The sequence below is a fragment of the Ammodytes marinus genome, assembly GCF_949987685.1.
Source record: "Ammodytes marinus genome assembly, chromosome: 9".
NCBI classification, from domain to species: domain Eukaryota; kingdom Metazoa; phylum Chordata; class Actinopteri; order Uranoscopiformes; family Ammodytidae; genus Ammodytes; species Ammodytes marinus.
In genome coordinates, this window is record NC_137213.1 from 15,122,642 (window position 1) to 15,142,172 (window position 19,531).

The 19,531-nt window shown below is 41.7% G+C and overlaps 3 protein-coding genes across 5 annotated transcripts; all 3 read left to right on the forward strand.

The window, feature by feature from the left end:
- The first annotated feature begins 475 nt into the window (after positions 1-475).
- Positions 476-10,591, forward strand: prkacbb (protein kinase, cAMP-dependent, catalytic, beta b). Its single transcript, XM_080033609.1, has 10 exons — positions 476-817; positions 4,757-4,818; positions 4,918-5,046; positions 5,287-5,385; positions 5,479-5,561; positions 5,704-5,830; positions 5,925-6,020; positions 7,149-7,271; positions 7,387-7,551; positions 9,063-10,591. The coding sequence occupies exons 1-10, from the start codon at positions 772-774 to the stop codon at positions 9,186-9,188; spliced, it is 1,056 nt and encodes a 351-aa protein (XP_079889735.1). The 5' UTR covers positions 476-771; the 3' UTR covers positions 9,189-10,591.
- Positions 10,592-11,412: 821 nt separating this feature from the next.
- Positions 11,413-13,833, forward strand: exosc4 (exosome component 4). Its single transcript, XM_080034708.1, has 3 exons — positions 11,413-11,590; positions 12,644-12,850; positions 13,312-13,833. The coding sequence occupies exons 1-3, from the start codon at positions 11,420-11,422 to the stop codon at positions 13,669-13,671; spliced, it is 738 nt and encodes a 245-aa protein (XP_079890834.1). The 5' UTR covers positions 11,413-11,419; the 3' UTR covers positions 13,672-13,833.
- Positions 13,834-14,280: 447 nt separating this feature from the next.
- Positions 14,281-19,501, forward strand: gpaa1 (glycosylphosphatidylinositol anchor attachment 1). Of its 3 annotated transcripts, none has more exons than XM_080034610.1 (13): positions 14,281-14,366; positions 14,702-14,820; positions 14,972-15,151; positions 15,343-15,454; positions 15,561-15,708; positions 16,092-16,193; positions 16,285-16,481; positions 16,653-16,849; positions 16,975-17,128; positions 17,280-17,348; positions 17,446-17,642; positions 17,944-18,114; positions 18,620-19,501. In XM_080034610.1, the coding sequence occupies exons 2-13, from the start codon at positions 14,747-14,749 to the stop codon at positions 18,861-18,863; spliced, it is 1,845 nt and encodes a 614-aa protein (XP_079890736.1). In that variant the 5' UTR covers positions 14,281-14,366; positions 14,702-14,746; the 3' UTR covers positions 18,864-19,501. The 3 variants fall into 3 exon arrangements, with proteins under 3 accessions (XP_079890736.1, XP_079890737.1, XP_079890735.1); XM_080034611.1 differs by having other exon boundaries at positions 14,294-14,366; positions 14,684-14,820; XM_080034609.1 differs by having other exon boundaries at positions 14,300-14,366; positions 14,678-14,820.
- Positions 19,502-19,531: the final 30 nt, after the last annotated feature.

Genomic DNA, 19,531 nt, shown 5'->3' on the forward strand with positions numbered 1-19,531 from the left:
TTTTTTATTAAAGTTAGTCTATTAAAGTTCTATTTAAATATAGTCTAATTCTCTGCTAAATCCTTCTTGCCTTTAACACATAATTACATGCACTGCAGTGCACAGAGTCAAATAAAGTGCAGCTATTGAACTAGATACTTGAATGTTACATCATGATCTTCTAGTTTTTGCGCCATGCAAACACTCATGTGAACCGCTGGATTGGCAACAAAGTGCAAATCAAACAAAGATGCCAGCCCAAGTTATAACTAGTAAAGTCAGCAAACGAGAATATTCAAATGTCATCCCATGCTATCTTGATGCCCCCTTTCATAAAAATGCGGAACCCAGTCAAGTTTGGTATCTTCACACACTCATCTCTGGCCAATCCGGATCCTAACCATGCCGCCGTGAATGCAGCGGAGGGGAGAGGGAGAGCAGCAGCAGCAGCAGGAGCAGGATCCTAGCATAGTCCGAAAACAGAAGTGACCGCTAGCTTCATGTCAACCACACAGACATCAGTGAACTAGCAGCGGAAATCTTTCACGGGGGCGAAGGAGAGGGAGTGACAGAGGGAGAGAGAGAAAGAAAGAGGGGTCCCCCGCTGGAAGGGATATATCGGACTTTAACTTCCGTGCGTTTGACCCGACTAAATAGTCATATCGATTTAGGTTTAGCTATTTTTAAAAGGAGCTCGTGGATAAACGGTATATCAGCTGTAGGAAGGTTAGCTAGCCAGCAGCAGCGCCATCTCTTCTCAGTCGGAGCGACCGCCGTGTCTAACACCGCGCCATGGGGAACGCTGCCACCGCCAAGAAGGGCAACGAGCTAGAGAGCGGTAAGTACGAGACGTTGTTTTGTTGTTTTTAATGTTGTGTTCGGGCGTTTGACACTCACCGAGCCTCCACAACGTAGATAGCTAGCCCGCTGTAACACTTCAAACTGTCCTCACTGCCAGCTACAGTAGAGCAGCTGAGGGCCGTGTCCGTCATCCTCCGCACAGTTATCCGAGCAGCGCTGCAAACACTCGCCCTTTACTTGATACATTAAATGACTATGCAGGAGAGCATTTGTGTGATTTCACTTTTTATTTATGTATATGCAAATAAAACAAGTGTTATTATCTTAAGGCCTAGCTAAGTTAGCTTGTAGCTAGAAGACCCCGTGGATGTTGTGGTTTTCTTGGCTGCAAGGGGGTGGGGAAGGGGAGCAGCGACTGTTAACAGCCCGTTAAAGCCTATTACAGAGCCGTGAAAGCAACGCTCTTCGATCAAATTCCCCCTCCATATTGACAATTTCGACAGTTAAAAGGGCTTGTTTGCATTGCCAACAGGAGCACAAGGTGGATCAAGCTTGAGGGCCAGCTAGCCCCTGCTAACTTTAGCTGTGAGGGGAGGGTATTAGTCCTCTGAAGGCCCCTGTCATTTAATTTGCCTCTTGATGGTGGTAGCTGTGAGGGGCCTGTGCACGCATACAGTTAGCCCCGTGGACGAGTACTGTTGGTCGCTTCCCTAACTAGAGCCTTACATAATGGCTCAAACATCGTCTCCTCCGTGGTTTTATCCTTAACTCAGGCGAATACCAATCAGGATGTGGTTGCTGCGCTGTTATGTTTGGCTGCTGTCTCAGCCAGCACAGAGAGCCGTAATAAGACAGCAACTTTGCACCGACGATCTTACATTTGCAGCAGTAAACCGCAAAACCCATAAGTAATTGTTATAAATGGCCAATACATTTGACCTGAAGGCAGTGTGGGATTGTTCCTGCCCCGGTCTTCACTGCCACATTTTTATTCTTGGCTACATAAACAAAGTGTTCCCTCTGTACTGCATCGTGACCAAATATGGTGAAGAAATGACAAATGCTCTCTTTCCATTCATAAAACGGGGACCTACTACTGTCTTCCCAGCATATGCACAGGCACTTTCACAAACACACTTGAATTGTGTGTCCCTTGTGGGCTTATTTAGAGCCCCTCTCTTGTCTTACTGTGTAAAGATCCACCATGGCTCACACCTCACACTCGGCTTGAATTCAGACCTTCGTCAGAGGATAAGGGGTATTACAAGCTCTGAAAGGTTTGACGTAATTAACTAGGCCTAGGCCAGTGTTACATGGCTCATCATATACAGTGATGTGTGCAGCTTGTCATCATCAAGTGTGATCAATCATAATGTTTCCCCTATGCCTGGTTGTAAACCTAACACCTGTTGGGTAGGGTTGTCAATCTTGGTGGAAATGTTTTGTAATCTTAAAAACATGCAGAAAACCATCTGTGTTCAGTTTCACACTTAGTTTGTTAAAGTAGCGTCACTTTACCATGCCAAGAATACGTTCCTCTTGGGATTTACTGACCTGGTGAAAGAGACCAGGCTCGCGTGGTGAAAAATGCCAAACCGATAGACTAGGGTTGGTCGGTATCCAATTTGTTATACCTTTTTAAACTTAAACCAAATATGGTTTAACTGTCGGGTAATACCTATTTCTACTTCTAATGCATTTTAGCCTTTTTTGTTTTAGTTTTGCGCCTAAATCTACATTTAGCAAGATTACAAAGAACCAATAACGATGACATTACCTTCGCTAAATACTCCTTTTGATTGAACAGAGCTTGAGCACATCAAAATGTAACTCGATACAACCTACATTCCAAACAAAGGTTACCAAGAAAATCACTTAATGTAATTTCAACTCGCTTGCTTCCTTTTTGACAGGTTCTTTATATTTCAAATTAGGCCTAGATCATTTAGGAGGAGTTATGTCATCACTTTTATAGTATCTTGAAACACAGACATTGGTGCTGCTGATGGACACGGACACACACAGTCTTAAGGCATTTGTCATAAACATGTGCGTTATACAGCAGATTTTTCTCATGACTAGAATTAAAGGAATACTGTTGCTATTTTTAAATACCCTGGTATACGATATGACCGTATTACCGCCGCCCAACCCTACCAGCGACACTCAGACGGACAGAGATGATCAGATCAGCAAAAGTGCGCTGCACGTACTGCCAAGCATTTCTTTTGAGTGTATCTTATGATCCTTAGTTCCTGTGCCGGTGCTCACTGTTAAACCTGTTTAAGCTGACCCTTTGCCCTGAGCTGCAGATCCGTCTGCAGTGCAACACTGGCAGCAGGACCTGGTTACCAACAGTTCCGTATACACTCCAGTATCTGTGTTTTCTGTATAGCTGCTATTAGCAGGAACGGTTGGAACGGCACCAACACAGCCACACTTGCACTGGGCCTGGAGATTAGAACAGCTGCAACCATCATACCTATTTTATTTCCCTGTGTCCACGTATTGTATTTCACACTCACTGTAGTGCAGCAGGACGGACCACCATAACGGAACCATGTTATGAGTGTCTGGATTCTGGCATGGCTATGAGAAATGGTTGCATAACTCTGCTGGCTATGAGTTGTCCCTCCAGGTACAAAATGTTGGTGAGGTTAATTTTGAGGTCAAAATTGCTTACAAAAAGAAAGTCACTCACCTCATGAGACAAATAAAAGCAGCAAATCTTAAAATTGATAAGATGAATCAAGGATATTTTTGGCTTTAAAAAACAAATTTCGTAGAGTTAATCGATTATCAAAATAGATTTTCAGAAAGTTTTTCTGTCTACTGCTAACTGTTTCAGCTCAATTTTCCTCAAAGCAGTTATCATCATTTTAAAGCTATTCTAAGCAGAGAAGTGATTGGACTAAGGCGCTCGTTATGTCACATACAGCAGCAGGTTTAGAATGTTTTGTTCTCTAGTATGTAGCATTACAGTATCTTATCAATCTGACCTAGTATGCACGACTGAATTTCGGCTACACGGCATTTTGGTTGGTAGACCTGTTCTTTCAATACCCAACGTCGACAGTCAGTCTCTGTTCAAATTCCTCAGGTGAACGTCAACTGTCTGTCTTTTCCTGTTGCTTTTTATTCACTACATATGCTTGTTGACATTTGTTGATGTGTTCTACTTGTTGTTATGTACATGAACTCTATGTTTCTCTCTGTCTTCTCTTCCGTATCATCCCATCCATGTGGGTGATTGTTCCTGCCAAACCTTGGTGATCAATAGAGACTTTTGGTATGCTCATTCCTCCCAAAAGATGACCAGAATGGCAGAACGGCATTGGTCTCGCATTGTGACAAGTTGCTAGATGTTGCTTGCTTTTTATTGTGTGCCTTGATAATAAGTCCCGTGTTTTTGTTATCTGTGTTTTTCTTTATCCATATTCTCTCAATCTGGATTCCCCATACATTGGTTTGTCTCTGCTTACCATTTTTAAACACTGTGTTTAATAGCCTTCCCCCAAACTGTAATAGGTGATGCACAAGATGCTCTGAAAAAAAAAGAATCCCTTGTAATTCTAGGTGTTGTGCTTTCCCCTCCCTCTTGATTTAAGGCTACTAAACAACTGAAACAAACATACTGACTGAGTGTCTTGGCATGCATCACTAGTCTGCCTGTCTTGGATGTTGTTGTCTTGTGTTTGTGTGTTTGGTTTTTTAACTCTCGAACAAAGTACGAGATATTTGTATCATCCAATTTAATTGATATCCAGATGAGAGTTGACATTGCCCACCTTCTTCTCCATTAGTTTTAATTTCCAATTCCCAAGTTTTCCCCCTTCCTCGTCTAGTTTGATAGCATTTGGTCTTTTCGGCAGTTTAATCTAAAATCTAAAATTGTTCTTCTGCCAGTAATCCAGTTCCTGTCTCGCGTAAATAGTCACATGCTAACTGTTTTTGTTTGTGCTCTTTTTGTTTTTAGTAAAAGAGTTTCTAGCCAAAGCCAAAGAAGACTTCTTACGGAAATGGGAATCCCCACCACAGGTAAGAATTGTGTAAACTTGGAACTCCAATGTTTTGTGGGAGCTGCATGCACAGAAAAAAGAATAGAAAAGAAAAGCTAACACGTTGTTACTTTCACAGAGCACAACGTGCCTAGATGACTTTGAAAGATTAAAGACCCTGGGTACCGGCTCATTTGGAAGAGTCATGCTGGTGAAACACAAAGGAACAGAGCAACACTTTGCCATGAAAATACTGGACAAGCAGAAGGTCAGTAAAAAGCATGTATTGAGCCTTGTGTAGCATTTTCAAATAAATAATAGTGTTGACGTGGTCAGTAAGATCTATTACAAAAGACTGTGTATGACAATCAAAACTTTTTGCATTACATTGCCTTCAGGGGACACAAGTAAAATAAAGAAAATAATAACGAAAAGCCTGCTATCTCTGATGCTTGTGTAAGTGAGATTTGCCGGACAAGTTCATCTTATCTCTTTTTTTATCTGTCAGGTGGTGAAACTTAAGCAAATAGAACATACATTAAATGAGAAGAGGATATTACAGGCCGTGAGCTTCCCCTTTCTCGTCAGACTTGATTTTGCGTTTAAGGTACAGTGTCATTTAAAAAAATTAAGTTTTCATTCACTTACTCAAATTCCTTCAGTGTTGAGCATGGTATCATTATACTTATACTTTTCCTAGGACAACTCCAATTTGTACATGGTGATGGAGTACGTTCCCGGAGGAGAGATGTTCTCACACCTAAGACGAATTGGAAGGTTCAGGTGAGTCATTTACTGCACCTGTCAACGACACTTGACATATTAATACACTCGGTATCTCGTGCTGCTGTGTGATATAACATCCATTGATCAGTTCTTAAGATAGCTTTTTTTTTTTCTTGCTTATTTCCTCCCAACTCTGCAGTGAACCACACGCACGCTTCTATGCCGCCCAGATAGTGCTGACATTTGAGTACCTCCATTCACTAGATCTCATATACAGAGATCTGAAACCTGAGAACCTTCTCATTGACCACCACGGCTACATTCAGGTGAGTCAGAACGCAGCGAATGAAGACTCAAACCTGTTCCTTTTCATAAGTCCACACATTGCCCATACATGGTATTTGTGCTCCTCACTCCCAGGTGACAGACTTTGGATTTGCCAAGCGGGTAAAAGGCAGGACCTGGACGTTGTGTGGGACACCGGAGTACCTGGCACCGGAAATCATTCTCAGCAAAGTATGGAGTTCATATGGATTTGGAGCGATTTATTTTTTTTGGTTGCGTACTTTTTGTTCCCCCACTAGATTACTGGGTAAACATTAAGTAATGTTAAGGATTTCGAGCTCATCTTAAAACGGGTTTGAAAGAAACAATGTAAAGCTAATTCAAGTCACTTCTCAAGTCACAACTCACTTTTTTATCAACTAAAAAAAACTCACTATGGTTACTTTTTCCACTATATGTTACCGTCTCGCCTTTGGTACCGGTTTATTTTCTACTGACGATTTCAATTACAAGGAAGTACCCATGATATTGTTTTGAATACTTTTGCAGATGTGTTTAGGCTACTAGAGAAGAAATGGACAAGGCCATATCTGCATTGTCACAGGCAGAGAGGAAAATGGAGACCTAAAATTATCTGTGTTTTAGAATGATTCTTCTTAAAAAAAAGAAAAAAAAAAAAATCTAACTGTAGTAGCTGTGTATCTGTGTATCTGAATCTTATGGCAGTGGGGGCGGGACCCGATAAGCCTTTGGCTTCTCCTGCTTCCCTTCGGACGATAACACAAAGTAATATGTATGAATATGCAATGAGAAAATTATGTATTGTGTGTAATTGTCCGGAAGAATAATAATAAATAAATAAATAAATAAATATTACCGCATCTGTGTAGCTGGTCATCATAGCGGCGTTAGCGGCTATTGTTGAGCGCTAAATTAGAACAAAATAGTGTATCATACATGGATTATCTAATCTGACTAGAAATGTCACTCGCAAGGTTGTTGGTGGTTATCATTTTAATGCACAGCATGTTTGTTGAAATAAATAAGTTTCCTTGCTCAATGTTAACATTTGGTCCAGTTATACATCAGCTGGAAGAGGAATTCTTAATTGTAAATATGCCGGTCGAAGTCGAGCATGAATTTCCATTATAAAAAAAATATATAATTTATTGATAGTGTAGAGACAGAGTTGAAATGGGGCAGAGAGGGGAGTGACATACAGAGAACGACCGCGGGCTGGAATCGAACCCGGGTCCGCTGCTGGGACGCCCTACCAACTGAGCTAAAGGCGCCCCCTCCACTTCCATCTTTTAAGTTATTTTTCCTCTGTTATCTATTTGATTGAACCTTTTTTTTTAGGGCTACAACAAAGCTGTGGACTGGTGGGCCCTCGGAGTCCTGGTCTATGAAATGGCAGCTGGCTATCCTCCATTCTTTGCAGATCAACCAATTCAGATCTATGAGAAGATCGTGTCTGGGAAGGTGAGCAGGTGTTGGGGTTTTTGATATTTTCTACTGGAGGGAAATCAAGTGGGGATGTGCTTTCTACTTGTAGTTTGAGATGATTGAAAACATTATTTCTTCTTTTTCTCCTCAGGTACGGTTCCCCTCCCACTTCAGCTCTGACTTGAAGGATCTGTTGAGAAACCTGCTGCAGGTGGATCTGACCAAACGTTACGGCAACCTGAAGAACGGAGTCAACGACATCAAGGGCCACAAATGGTTTGCCACAACAGACTGGATCGCGATCTATGAGAGAAAGGCAAGACAACACTCACAGTTTGTAGTGACACCAAACACAGTAAACCCGATTTAAAAAAAAAACGACTTCATTAGATATTGATTATTTTTTCCTTTTTTTCGCTTGCGATAAGATGTCAACAGTGCTACAACAGATTAATGTTATACTGTATTATTTCTGTAATGTTACCTGAGGATGTTCAACAGTTGTATTTGATGTTCCCATGTGATGATCATTACTCGCAGCTTTATTTTTTGTTTTATTTCACAACCGGCCAATACATTTTTTCTTCAACTTAGAAATAGATCACCAACCTCCACTGCTGGAGGGAGCTACCAGTGTCACTTGCCATATTGCAGAATTACAATGATAAAATGAAGTTTTTGGATTAATCAAACTAGACATTTTGCCCAGACTTCATGTATCGATGGTATAAAATGCAGAGCTATTTATTTATTTCTATAGTTTTTTGCTATAAGCTACCTTGTCTTTCTTTTTTTAAGATTCTCTAATTTATGGCTTGGTAGTGAAAAACATGACCAAACCAGATTGAATGTACTCCCTTATATCAGCCTGCACACAAAAGTCCCTGTATGTTTCTGAATTCCAGCTGAAGTCATATCTCCCTGTATCTTTCCACCTTCATTGTCTTTTCTCTGACAGTTTAACACGCTACATGTTTAGTAAATACAAATTTGAAGGGAGGAGGACATTGCTCTGCACCTGGTGCTACCCTTAAAAACATGAGCACTGTAATAGAGTGCACACAGAACTCAACTTTACATTGTGGCTAAACAGCCGGTAATACTCTACCTGTGTGGTTAATTTGAATTATTGAAGTGTGAAAAACAAAGCCAACAGGTTCTCCTTTTAAGTAAACTGGCATGTGCTAAACAAAATCTATGACCTTTGATACCGTTTTTAGGCTGGGGTGTGCTCCAATTGACCCAGTGTTTACAGCTATTTCGAATGGCAACACTTGAAGGTGGGATTAAACACCTGACAGGATACTTGTTAAAATGGGTATTTAAAGGTGGGGTAAGCAATTCTGGAGAATACTTGTTGACAAATCACTTGTTGTCGAAAACCTCCTCACAATCTGCTCCATATTTTGTTTGCACTGGAAAAAATATCTAGTGTTAATAAACAACCTAGGCTCTGTAAACTGGTATGTAAACAAACTTTAACCCAACTCTTGCCTGGAAAACTCAGAAGTAGGCCCGATTGTCTTTTTTTGAAAGTAACTGAAAATGTTGAGCATGTGTGGAGTTGAGAGCGTATCACCCAATGGCCATCAGACAAACCCTCCCTTTAAAACATACCGACAACCTCATGCTGTCAGAATTTAGTTTCTTTGAGCATCATCTGTTCCCGCCAGTTTCTCTGCGTGTTTTGACAGTGGAACATTGTCTGTCTTTCCTCAGAGAAATAATTGCCTTTGCTTTTTTTTCTGTCATGTGTGATTGGCAGTGTAGACATATAAAAATTAATCCAGCACACTAAAATATGCATCGCTCCTTTTGTCTTTGCAGGTGGAAGCCCCGTTCATACCAAAGTGCAGAGGCCCTGGGGACACCAGCAACTTCGACGACTATGAGGAGGAGGAAATCCGCGTTTCTGTAACGGAAAAATGCGCAAAGGAGTTTGCAGAGTTTTAGGATGCAATGACATGGATATATCAGGGAAATAAAGGGGGATCTTTGCACTCTCCTAAAGACTTGGGATGGAGCAGAGACCATCGTTTTTCAGATCTACTACATAGTCCCTTCATTCCATAAGGCTGAATGAGGTCGCCATGGTCCTTGGGTGCCGATAACCTCTCACTGTCACGTACACCTGCGTATTAAAGCAGACACCACTTTTTTTTTTCTTTTTTTTTTGTACCTACCCACTGATTTTCTTTCTTTTTTTTAAACTTTGAAGCAGTTAGTCTTGGATGTTGTTATCCCCTTTTTGAAATGTGATATTTTTTCAATTTATGAGGAAAAACTAAGACAATGGCCAATAATCGTCCACACATTGTAACTGATTTCTCTATGGCAGTTTGACACTCACTAGTGTGGGTTGTAGACTCTTAGCAGTGTACATTAAATGATCTGTTACGAGTCCACATCACATTGGCTATTGTTAAGGCCAGCTTTCACAGCTAGCAATTTCGTCCTATGTGCATATCCGTCAGTTTTGTAAGACATTTGAACACACCGAGTGTTGAAAGCATGACCAAATAGAAAAACATTGGGTGACACAAAAAGAGAGGTTCCTTTCCTTTCTTTGCTTTTTGCCTAGAAAGCCTCAGTAATCAGACTCTCACTAAAAAAGCATCAGTTCACCGTTAGTATTGGTGTTCTGACCCAGGCACAGCAAGCCATCGCAGAAAAACGACAAATCATGTTACATTAGTACAAATGCAAAAGGAAGGATTTGTTTTGTTTGATGATCCTTCTTGGATCTGTTAGTTCCATGTGCAATTTGGTGTCCTATTTTTTTTGTTTTTGTCGCTGTGTCTAACATTATAGTCATATTGTCCCTAGATTTCAGGTCTGCTTATAAAGACCTTTTCTTATGAGTCTGTGGAACAAACGTAACTTCAGTAAATGGAAAGCGATGAGGTGAAATCCTTTTTTAGGATTTTTAATTGAGTGTAATTATGTAAAGTTGAGAGTCCGTGTGGATATTGTTGCGGCTTTGTGACTCAACATTGTTAGTGAAATCATGAAAAACAAAGTACAAAATTTGTAATGTATTAAAATCAAAGCTGTTTAAAGATCTTAAGAGACAGGAACGCAAAACTGCATATTTACCACACTCTCCCTGTTATTAACCCCGATTCATTCTTATCAAAGAATGTAGATGATTTGCAACTTATAGGTATGCATATTTGAAAAGCTTGATTTCATGGTACAGTTTTCCTCACCATACACTGGCTAAAATAAAGACTGCTCCTTTGTATCACATGTAACCCCGTTATTGTTACTCATTACATCATACGTATATACATTGTTTCATATATGTTTTTATTTATACACATTAGAGATGCTAATAAATTTTATTTTTAAAAGTGTTGAAGTTGTGTAACTCTCCATGCCTTGTGAGACTACTGACTATTGTGCCATGCTGTTAACTCACACAGGACTTAGTTGTCCACACACTAGATAATTGTTCAAAAGAAAAGAAAAACTCAGGGTTTGATTTCTCTGTTGCATGGATGTGGATCCTAATGGGTGGTCCAAGGGATCCTAAGGGGTCTATACTTTGAATACCAACCAAAACCAACTTCTCAATTTCATCACTACAAATAGTCACAGCACTACATTGCATTGTTCTCTCATTTATTACCAACACAAAGAAAATAAAATCCTGGCTCAATGAAAACAGTTGTAGTGGAAATGTATCCAACTTTCTAAACCGTTATTTAAAACTTATTTATGAATGAATCTAGTAAGCAGGAATAAAAAAGGTCAAATTAGTATTTTTTTGTTTAGTTTTCATTATTATGAAGATACCCCATGTATCTTTGCACAACAGAAACATAAGAAATGTATACATACGGGTAGCATGAAGTTCAATGTGTCAAAGATATACTACTATCTATGGTGTCAAATGTGTGAATGACATAGATAATATATTATACTTTAATGAATATAAAAAAGAATAATGAAGAGTAAGGTTCAAAGGAGGACCAAGTAAAATTTACATTATGCATAAATAATAACATGCGTCCAAAAACTGCACACATTTCCTTATTTTTAAATAATATTTTACAAAGTAGCACTTTATTGTGGCTTCCGCCTTGCCGTTGTCCCTCTAGCGACTGGGCTTGTGGGTAATGTAGTGCAGCGTCAGACACGTGGGGCATTGCGTCGTTGTTCATTCGAAGTTTTGCGGAAACATGGCGGGCATGGAGCTATTGTCGGACCAGGGATACCGCCTGGATGGAAGAAAAGCCACCGAGCTACGGAAGTTTCAGGCCCGCATGGGTGTGTTCGCTCAGGCCGACGGCTCCGCGTATCTTGAGCAGGGAAACACCAAAGCTCTGGCGGTGGTGTACGGGCCACATGAAGTAAGTCAAGGCTGGACGACGAGCGAGTAACACCAGCAGCATGAATTATTTGCTGGAGAACAGCATCTCCGCAAGCCTTCATTAAATGTGTAAAATAGGGCACCCTTCTCCAGCTTTAATTAAAGGGTTTGTTATATGCACGTGCATCTGTGTTTATCCTGAGGTGTCAATCAAAGTGAACGCATGTCATTGTTGGACAGTCCAGTCCAGTACGTATATTTCAAACATGAACAACAACACTGATCATAATGCTGAATCAGAGTACAAATTAAAGGTTTATTAGGATGAAATGATAATCTAGTGTTTTTTTAATTAGGTGATATTAAAATACTAACTTAAGTTTTCTAAATCAATCAATACTTTTGATTTGATAAAAAATACTGAGCTAGCAAATCAATCAAGTGTTTATTTAATCTACAAAATGTCTTATCAAGCCCATCATAATTTGGGTTATCAAATTAGTTATACAAATGCATAGTGATGTATAGAAATTCCATCATAACCAATATCAAAATGTATTCCACAATATTATTTAAATGCTCTGCCCACGTTATTAGCTACACTTACACAATCTAATAATGCACTCCAGCTATCAGCTCTGCCTTATATTAAGCTAATAATAGACAGTTTTTCTTTAAATGTCAAACACACTGTTTATAACTGAGGTCCAAGTGGTGTTATACTGCATGTTCGACAGGTGTATGTAATATTTTTAATCCCTCAGGTTTTTAAATGTGGGCCAAATATCAGGACCACCCCTCAGTCAAATGCAGTCCAGTACAACACCACCTCTACAATACATCTTCAATTTTATACATATACCGGTTGATTTATTATAGATACCCTTGTAATTGTAGAATCAACGACGGAGTGGTGCATTAGATCTTACAGGTGTTCCTAAAAAAAGAAACTGGCCACGTACCTATATATCAATATGGCAAAATGTGGGTAAAAATCTAAATTTTCTCGAACGTTATTTAGGAAAGGCAAATATGATCTTAATTGATGGATATGTTTTTAAGATGTGTAAATGATGTGTTTGCCACCCCCCAGATGCGAGGTTCACGCGGCCGGGCTCGTCACGACAGCGCTGTGATCAACTGCCAGTACAGCATGGCCACGTTCAGCACAGCCGAGAGGAAGAGGAGGCCGCACGGGGACCGCAAGTCCACCGAGATGAGCCTCCACCTCAAGCAGACGTTTGAAGCGGCAGTGATGACGCAGCTCTACCCGCGCTCTCAGATAGACATCTATGTCAAGGTTAGTGATTGTCTAGCAGGGAGAGAGCAGGATTAAAGGTGGAGTCACCGTTTCTGGAGAATGCTTGTTGTCGAAATCACGTTTTTTGGCAAAATCAGTGAATATCTCCTCACTATCCGCTATCTGTCTGTACTGTATGTGCGCTGAAAAAAACAATTGTGTGTCAGTGTCGACTCTGTGTAAAGTGGTATGTAATCAAAAGGTATGTAAACAAAGGGGGCCCACTGTAGCTAACAATGTGCTTGTTTACAGAGGCTCGGCTGTGTATTAACACTGGATATTTTTTCACAGTACAGACAGGTAGCGGATCATGAAGAGATTTTCACTGACATTGAAAATAAGTGATTTAGACAACAAGCATTTTCTAGAATGGCTGACACCACCTTTTAGGGGACATACTGGGAGAAACACTAATATGAAGATTTCATTTTTTGTGCTGAAAAAAAATCTTTTCTGCTCAGATTCTGCAGTCTGACGGCGGGAACTACAGCGTGTGCGTGAACGCCGCCACCCTGGCAGTGATTGACGCAGGCATCCCCATGAGGGACTACGTGTGCGCCTGTACGGTTGGGTTTGTGGATGAGACACCGCTGGCTGACCTTTGCTACGCGGAGGAGAGCGGAGGAGTTAGCTCTCTGGCCTTAGCGCTGCTGCCCCGCGGCGGACAGATAGCTCTGCTGCAGATGGACGCCAGACTACACCAGGACCACTTAGAGACTCTGATCGAAGCCGCCATGACAGCCTGTAAAGGTGTGAGCAAGGTGCTCGATGAGGTGGTGAGACAGCATCTCCAAGAGGTTTCTGTGCTCTCTGGAGAGTGAAGCAGGGAGGAGGAGGGGGGAGCAAGGAGGCTGGGAAGTTTTGTTGGACTGAATAGAGAGGAGTGGTTTGAGAAGCTGGAAGAGAATTGTTTTTTTTATGTATTCATGGCAATTATACTTTTGTACAGTATATATGTGGTGAAGCTGATAATAAATACGTCAACCTTACATAATTTATGTTGTTTGTTCATTTGTGAGTTATTTAATAAAGTACTTAAAGGTGCTGTAAGCGAAATGGTTACTTTAGCTAACTTCCTGTAGGTGACTGCAGTTAGCAGTCCCCTCCATCGTCCCTACGTCACCACATTAATGCACTGCGGTCTTCAAGCAGCGAGTTATCTAGCATCATCTCAGACCCTAAAGTGCAATAAAACATGATTAAAAACAATCAAAACAGCCCAGGTCATTTTTAGTAGCTGATATGAAATAAACTTTGAAATAAAAATGTAAATTAATGTATTTCAAGGAAAATTTAGTTGTGAAAAGTAATTGCGTTGCTTGTTTTTATTCTTTTAAGTCCTTGTATGTTTTGGTGCTTGTAATCTTTATAATTTTATTTTATTGTTGACCGGAAGTCAGTCCGTAGCTCTAACCTTCCCGCAGGAACAAGGAAATTGAAAACCGGCCACTGTGAACAAGCCCCATCGCTGCCTGATCTCTGCAGGTGGATGTGACCCGCTGTACACTGGAAACAGGTATTTCTTTATACATATTATTTGAACTATTAACCACGTTACTGTTATTACAATAATAATCACCTTCAAAGAGGACAACGCTTTAAAACATTTTACCGTCTCTCGAAGCCAGCTAGCTAGCTATAGCAGCATGCTAACCCAAGCTGTCAATGGATACTGTGACAATGGGTGTGGGCAGGAACAACTTTCTCTGCTCGAGCTGTATTGAAACCCATTTATTGGACTCTGAATATTGGACCGTCAGATATTAATACAACCCATAATATCCAGCATTTCTTGATGTACAATCCCGTATAATTGATATTGCACAGTTACAGTTCGTGTGCTGCCTTCAGGGTCCAGTGTCGCCAGTCTTTCATTGCTTTTCATCGGACAACAACATGGGCCTGTTGTCTGACCCGAACAGAAGAAGGGCTCTGATCAGCATGCTGACCCGCCTCAATGCCCCTATCTGGTATGTCTTTAGTCCCTTTTTAAATGAATTTGTGAGTGAACAAAAGCCAATGTTTCATGTTCACACCACCTTATGTGCAATTATAATGCTTATATACGAAGAACTGAAATTATCTCCGTCATGTAATTGCTTCCTTTTGCCATCATTTTAGTGTGGTCTGCTACATGGCCGGCTTTGCCTGGTTCATGGGGTTGGCGTTTGAACCGTTCACTCTGCGGACGTACATGTCAGAGAACGCCATGGGGTCTACCATGGTGGAGGAGCGCTTTCCAGCAGGGGAGAGGGCGCTGGCCACAGGCAGAGAGTTTTCAGCTCATAAGAAGAAAGCAGGGTAAGAGAAACAACACCCCTCAGTCACAGTGAATGTCAACAAGCATCATTTGGTCATTTACCCAGTTGGACAGGATTTTACATGTTTCCAGCTGTGTTTAAAAAATAAAATGTAAGTACTTAAGCCTCTATATATGTCTGATATCTGCTTCCTATCCCACCAATCTAATGTGAGCGCTTGTGTCTCTGCAGTGGCATGCCAGTGGATTGGCTGGTGAAGACCATGCAGGCTCGAGGGCTGGAGGTGTTCACACAAAGCTTCTCTCGCACTCTGCCCTTCCCTGATGAAAACAAAGAGAGATATGTATGTTCACTTGTTTTTTATCATGGACACTTTATTTAAAGCTTCTAAAAAGAGATTGATTGCTTGTTATATTATATTTATATTCATAATCCATCTCTCCTCTCAGATGGTCAAAGGCACAAATGTATACGGGATCCTTCGGGCCCCTAGAGCTCCACGGACAGAAGCCCTGGTCCTTAGTGCCCCCTGCACGCCGGGGGATAATAACAACCATGCAGTGGGGCTGCTGCTTGGCTTGGCGCAATACTTCAGGAGTGAGTACAGAACAACCTACAGGGAACTTTTACATGTTTGGGTCTTATTTTTCCCCTGGAACTTTCACAAAATGATTTATTGCAGGCAGACAGGAACAACCTTTGTTTCCCGAACAGTACTAAATCAAAGTGTACTTTGCTTCACCATCGTCAATAATTACCATTATTTATCTTACATGGTCACATATAAACACATTACCTCATCGAGGTGCATCCTGTGGTCTCTCTTTCAACCGCTTACTAAATGAATGCAGGAGCTGCCTGTACTCACTTAGGCCTGTTGTTGTAAAAACACTACCACTTTTGTCCGAAAGTGCAGCTTACATCAACACAAACTGAGAGTTCCTCGTAGCTACTTTAATGTCTGCTGTGTTCTTCAACAGGTCAGATTTACTGGGCCAAGGACATCATCTTTCTGGTGAATGAGCATGACCTGATTGGTATGCAGGCCTGGTTAGAGGGCTACCACCACACCAACACTACAGGTAGTCAACAGCATTCACCCACTCACTCATTAAAAACCCCCAAAAAGACTGCATTCCTCAGTTGACTTCTCTCCTGTGCTGGCGTTTCCAGGTATGGACTGGTCCCCGCTGCATGGCCGTGGTGGCTCCATCCAGGCAGCTCTTTCTCTGGAGCTCAGCAGCGACGTCATCACCAGTTTGGACCTGGTGCTGGAAGGCCTCAACGGCCAACTGCCCAACCTGGATTTAGCCAACCTCTTCTATGCCTTCTGTCAGAAGATAGGAGTCCTTTGCACCATCCAGGGAAAGGTGAAGGCCTGCAGATGCAGTATACAAATATTTTTTTGTTCCACCATTTGTTTGCTGAATGAGCAGAATGATGATAAAACCCAAAGTTGTTTTGGACAAGGATAGATTTTTTTAATGTAGCTTTTCTGTGTGTGTGTGTGTGTGTGTCTGTGTGTGTGTGTGTTCCTATAGCTGCAAAGGAACGACTGGGACAGTGTGTCGGGCTACAGCCACTCAGTCCAGACCATGATGCTGATGGTGATGAAGCAGGCCAGCGGGCGGCCCTGGGGGGATCATGGCCTTTTCCTGCGATACCACATAGAGGCCGCCACCATCAAGGGCCTCAACAGTTTCCGCCAGTACAAGACTGACATCACTACCGTTGGCAGGTCAGAGCCAGTTTATAATAACCTTTGTTTTTCAAGTTTTTGTTTGTTTGTTTCATTGTTGATCTCACCTTCAAAGGCAGATACTCAATTACTGGTTTTGTTGTTTCTTAATGAACCACCTCTAGGCTCCTGGAAGGAATGTATCGTAAGCTGAATAACCTCCTGGAGCGTCTACACCAGTCCTACTTCTTCTACCTAATGCCATCCCTCACTCACTTTGTCTCCATTGGTTACTACATGCCAGCCTTCGGCCTCCTCGCCGTCATCCTGCTCCTTCGTGTATCCTTTCACTGTTATTTTTATATGCTCAGTTTGAACTGCATGTATGTGTTTTAGCCCTGGCCTGATAATTACATGTTAGCAGTGTGTTTTTTTTTTAACACTGCTGTTGATACATGCTTGTCAGATTAGCCCTTAACCCGTAACACAGGCCTTAGACTTGTGGGTCCAACTCTCGACTCCCCCGCCGAGAACAGAAGACGGCGTCATCGACCCCGAGGTTAGACACGCGCGCTCTGACAAGCAGGAGAGAAAATGCTTATTTATTTTGGATTCTTTTAAACCTGCTTCTTTAATACCATCTGGTTCCTCTCTAGACGGCCAGTCCATCAGTGCTGTCGGTGCTGACTCCTCTGGTGATCAGCCATCTGACCGGAGTGGCTCTCTACATACTGCCCATCCATTTTCAGGAGTTGGCCGTGGAACACTTCCCTGTGTCTGAGACAGAGGCCGTGGTACTGACCGTCATCGCTGTTTATACAGCAGGCCTGGCTCTGCCTCATAACACAAACAGGTAGCGACTCACACCTAGCAACAGACACTTTAAAATATTGTACTTTTATGCCACATGTATTGTGTATTTTAGACAAGGGCACTCACATGTATCTGTGAGTGCCCTTGAGTCTTTTATTTAGATATTCTCTGTCATTATTTCACAAGCTTAAAACCTCATTGACCCTTTTGTTCCGCTGTCTACTACCTGAAAGTAACCACAACAATTAGCCGTTACCAACAAGAACAGAGCTAGTAGCTTTAAGAGCTCTGCGACCCAGGAGATGGAGCTAATTGTGTTGCTGTCTGTCTGTCTGTCTCAGGATCCTGTCTGGCGAGGGGACGGAGCAGGGCTGGAAGGTGCTGAAGCTGGTAGCTGTGCTCTACCTGGCCGTGCTGCTGGGTTGCACCGCCCTCATCAACTTCTCCCTGGGCTTCATCCTGGCTCTCACCCTGGTGCCTGTGGCTGCCTTCGTCACACCCCACGTACCAAAGTAAGTAACGCACAAACTCTCTGGCCATTGCCACTATGTGCTGCCGTTTGTGCAAAAGGTGGAGTCAGCGATTCTGGAAAAAAAATGTGCCCACCTTACCTAGTATCAAAGTAGCTACGAGGAACTTTTAATTTCTGAAACAGTCAAATTTTTCTTCTGATGATTATAAATTACATGTGACAGCAAACAAGACCATCAGTGCAAAGAATGCTATTTGTGTATAGTTTTTTCTTAACGCCTTTCTTTGTCATGGGTACACTCACCCAGGAACTACAGCTGGCGTAGTAAAAATGCTACAGCATTTGCAAGATTTAACATAAACAGAGCACCTTTTAACACTGGATTTATTTCCCCAGCACGGACAGATAGCGGATCGTGAGGAGATATATTCATTGATTTTGACAAACAAGTTGATTTGACAACAAGCATTCTCCAGAATCACTGCTCCATCTTTAAGTCAAATGGAAGGAAAACCCCTCACTCTCCCCCTTTCTTCTTCCCGTAGGGTTCTATCAGCCTTCGTCCTGGTCATCCTCAGCCCGGCCTTCACGCTCCTCTTTTCGGTCTTTTTCTTCCAAGAGCTTCAGGAAGTGCCTGTCAGCTTCCAGGACGGTTGGTTGCTCTACCTGTCAGTCATCTCTCAGGGCATACTGGACCACGCCCTCTATGGTTCTCTGGTCTACCCACTCATAGCCCTGCTGGTCTACCCTTGCTGGCTGCTTTTCTGGAACATCCTCTTCTGGAAGTAAATGCAGTAAGTGTAGTCAGACAGGACTCTTACTGAAGGCTTTCATTGGGAAGTGAATCCCTCTGCGGTGTTCTCAGGTTTGTCTTCACCTTAAAGGGGGATATGTGAATGACCAGTTGAATGCACTGGATTGGAAAAGAAGAGGACTATCTATAGTTGACTTGGAAAGAATGCAGTGACTCTCTTTTTCTATGCGGTGATTTTTTCAACATCAACTCCCAAGTCTTTTATCCTTAAAATGTTGATGAAAAATCAGGTTCTCGATAAACTTTGTACCGCACATCTCACTTTCTTCAAGTGGAAGAGGGGGGGGGACATCTTTTCAAGTTATTAAAAATGCCATGGTTGAGTTGCTTTCTGTAAATTTAAGGATTTCTTTGTGAATGTCTTTGTTTGTGGTACATTAAGAAAATGACTGCACTGTTTTGTAGCGCCTGTTTTTTTTTTTTAAACCAGGCAGGATGGTGATTGATCAAACAGCTGTTGAACCTTCACAGATGTGTCTGTAGTCTGAATAGATCTGCATCTGTTGAACAAGCCATCACTACAGCTAATATTTTTATACTTGTGTTAACTTTATTTGAAACAGGTTTATTTCATATTTATAAATGCCAATTAAAAAGATGGGGATTAAGTGTGTTTGCCATTTTTTTCATCTAACAATTATCA

What these genes read in the sequence shown, in the direction of transcription:
- gpaa1 (XM_080034610.1), top strand. Translation starts at nt 14,747, where the DNA reads ATGGGCCTGTTGTCTGACCCGAACAGAAGAAGGGCTCTGATCAGCATG. An exon ending in ATGAAAACAAAGAGAGATAT is followed by an intron (nt 15,455 to 15,560) that starts GTATGTTCACTT and finishes CTCTCCTCTCAG; the next exon opens with ATGGTCAAAGGCACAAATGT. An exon ending in GACATCACTACCGTTGGCAG is followed by an intron (nt 16,850 to 16,974) that starts GTCAGAGCCAGT and finishes AACCACCTCTAG; the next exon opens with GCTCCTGGAAGGAATGTATC.
- exosc4 (XM_080034708.1), top strand. Translation starts at nt 11,420, where the DNA reads ATGGCGGGCATGGAGCTATTGTCGGACCAGGGATACCGCCTGGATGGA. An exon ending in TGGTGTACGGGCCACATGAA is followed by an intron (nt 11,591 to 12,643) that starts GTAAGTCAAGGC and finishes GCCACCCCCCAG; the next exon opens with ATGCGAGGTTCACGCGGCCG. An exon ending in AGATAGACATCTATGTCAAG is followed by an intron (nt 12,851 to 13,311) that starts GTTAGTGATTGT and finishes TTTTCTGCTCAG; the next exon opens with ATTCTGCAGTCTGACGGCGG.
- prkacbb (XM_080033609.1), top strand. Translation starts at nt 772, where the DNA reads ATGGGGAACGCTGCCACCGCCAAGAAGGGCAACGAGCTAGAGAGCG. An exon ending in GGGCAACGAGCTAGAGAGCG is followed by an intron (nt 818 to 4,756) that starts GTAAGTACGAGA and finishes TTTTGTTTTTAG; the next exon opens with TAAAAGAGTTTCTAGCCAAA. An exon ending in AAATACTGGACAAGCAGAAG is followed by an intron (nt 5,047 to 5,286) that starts GTCAGTAAAAAG and finishes TTTATCTGTCAG; the next exon opens with GTGGTGAAACTTAAGCAAAT.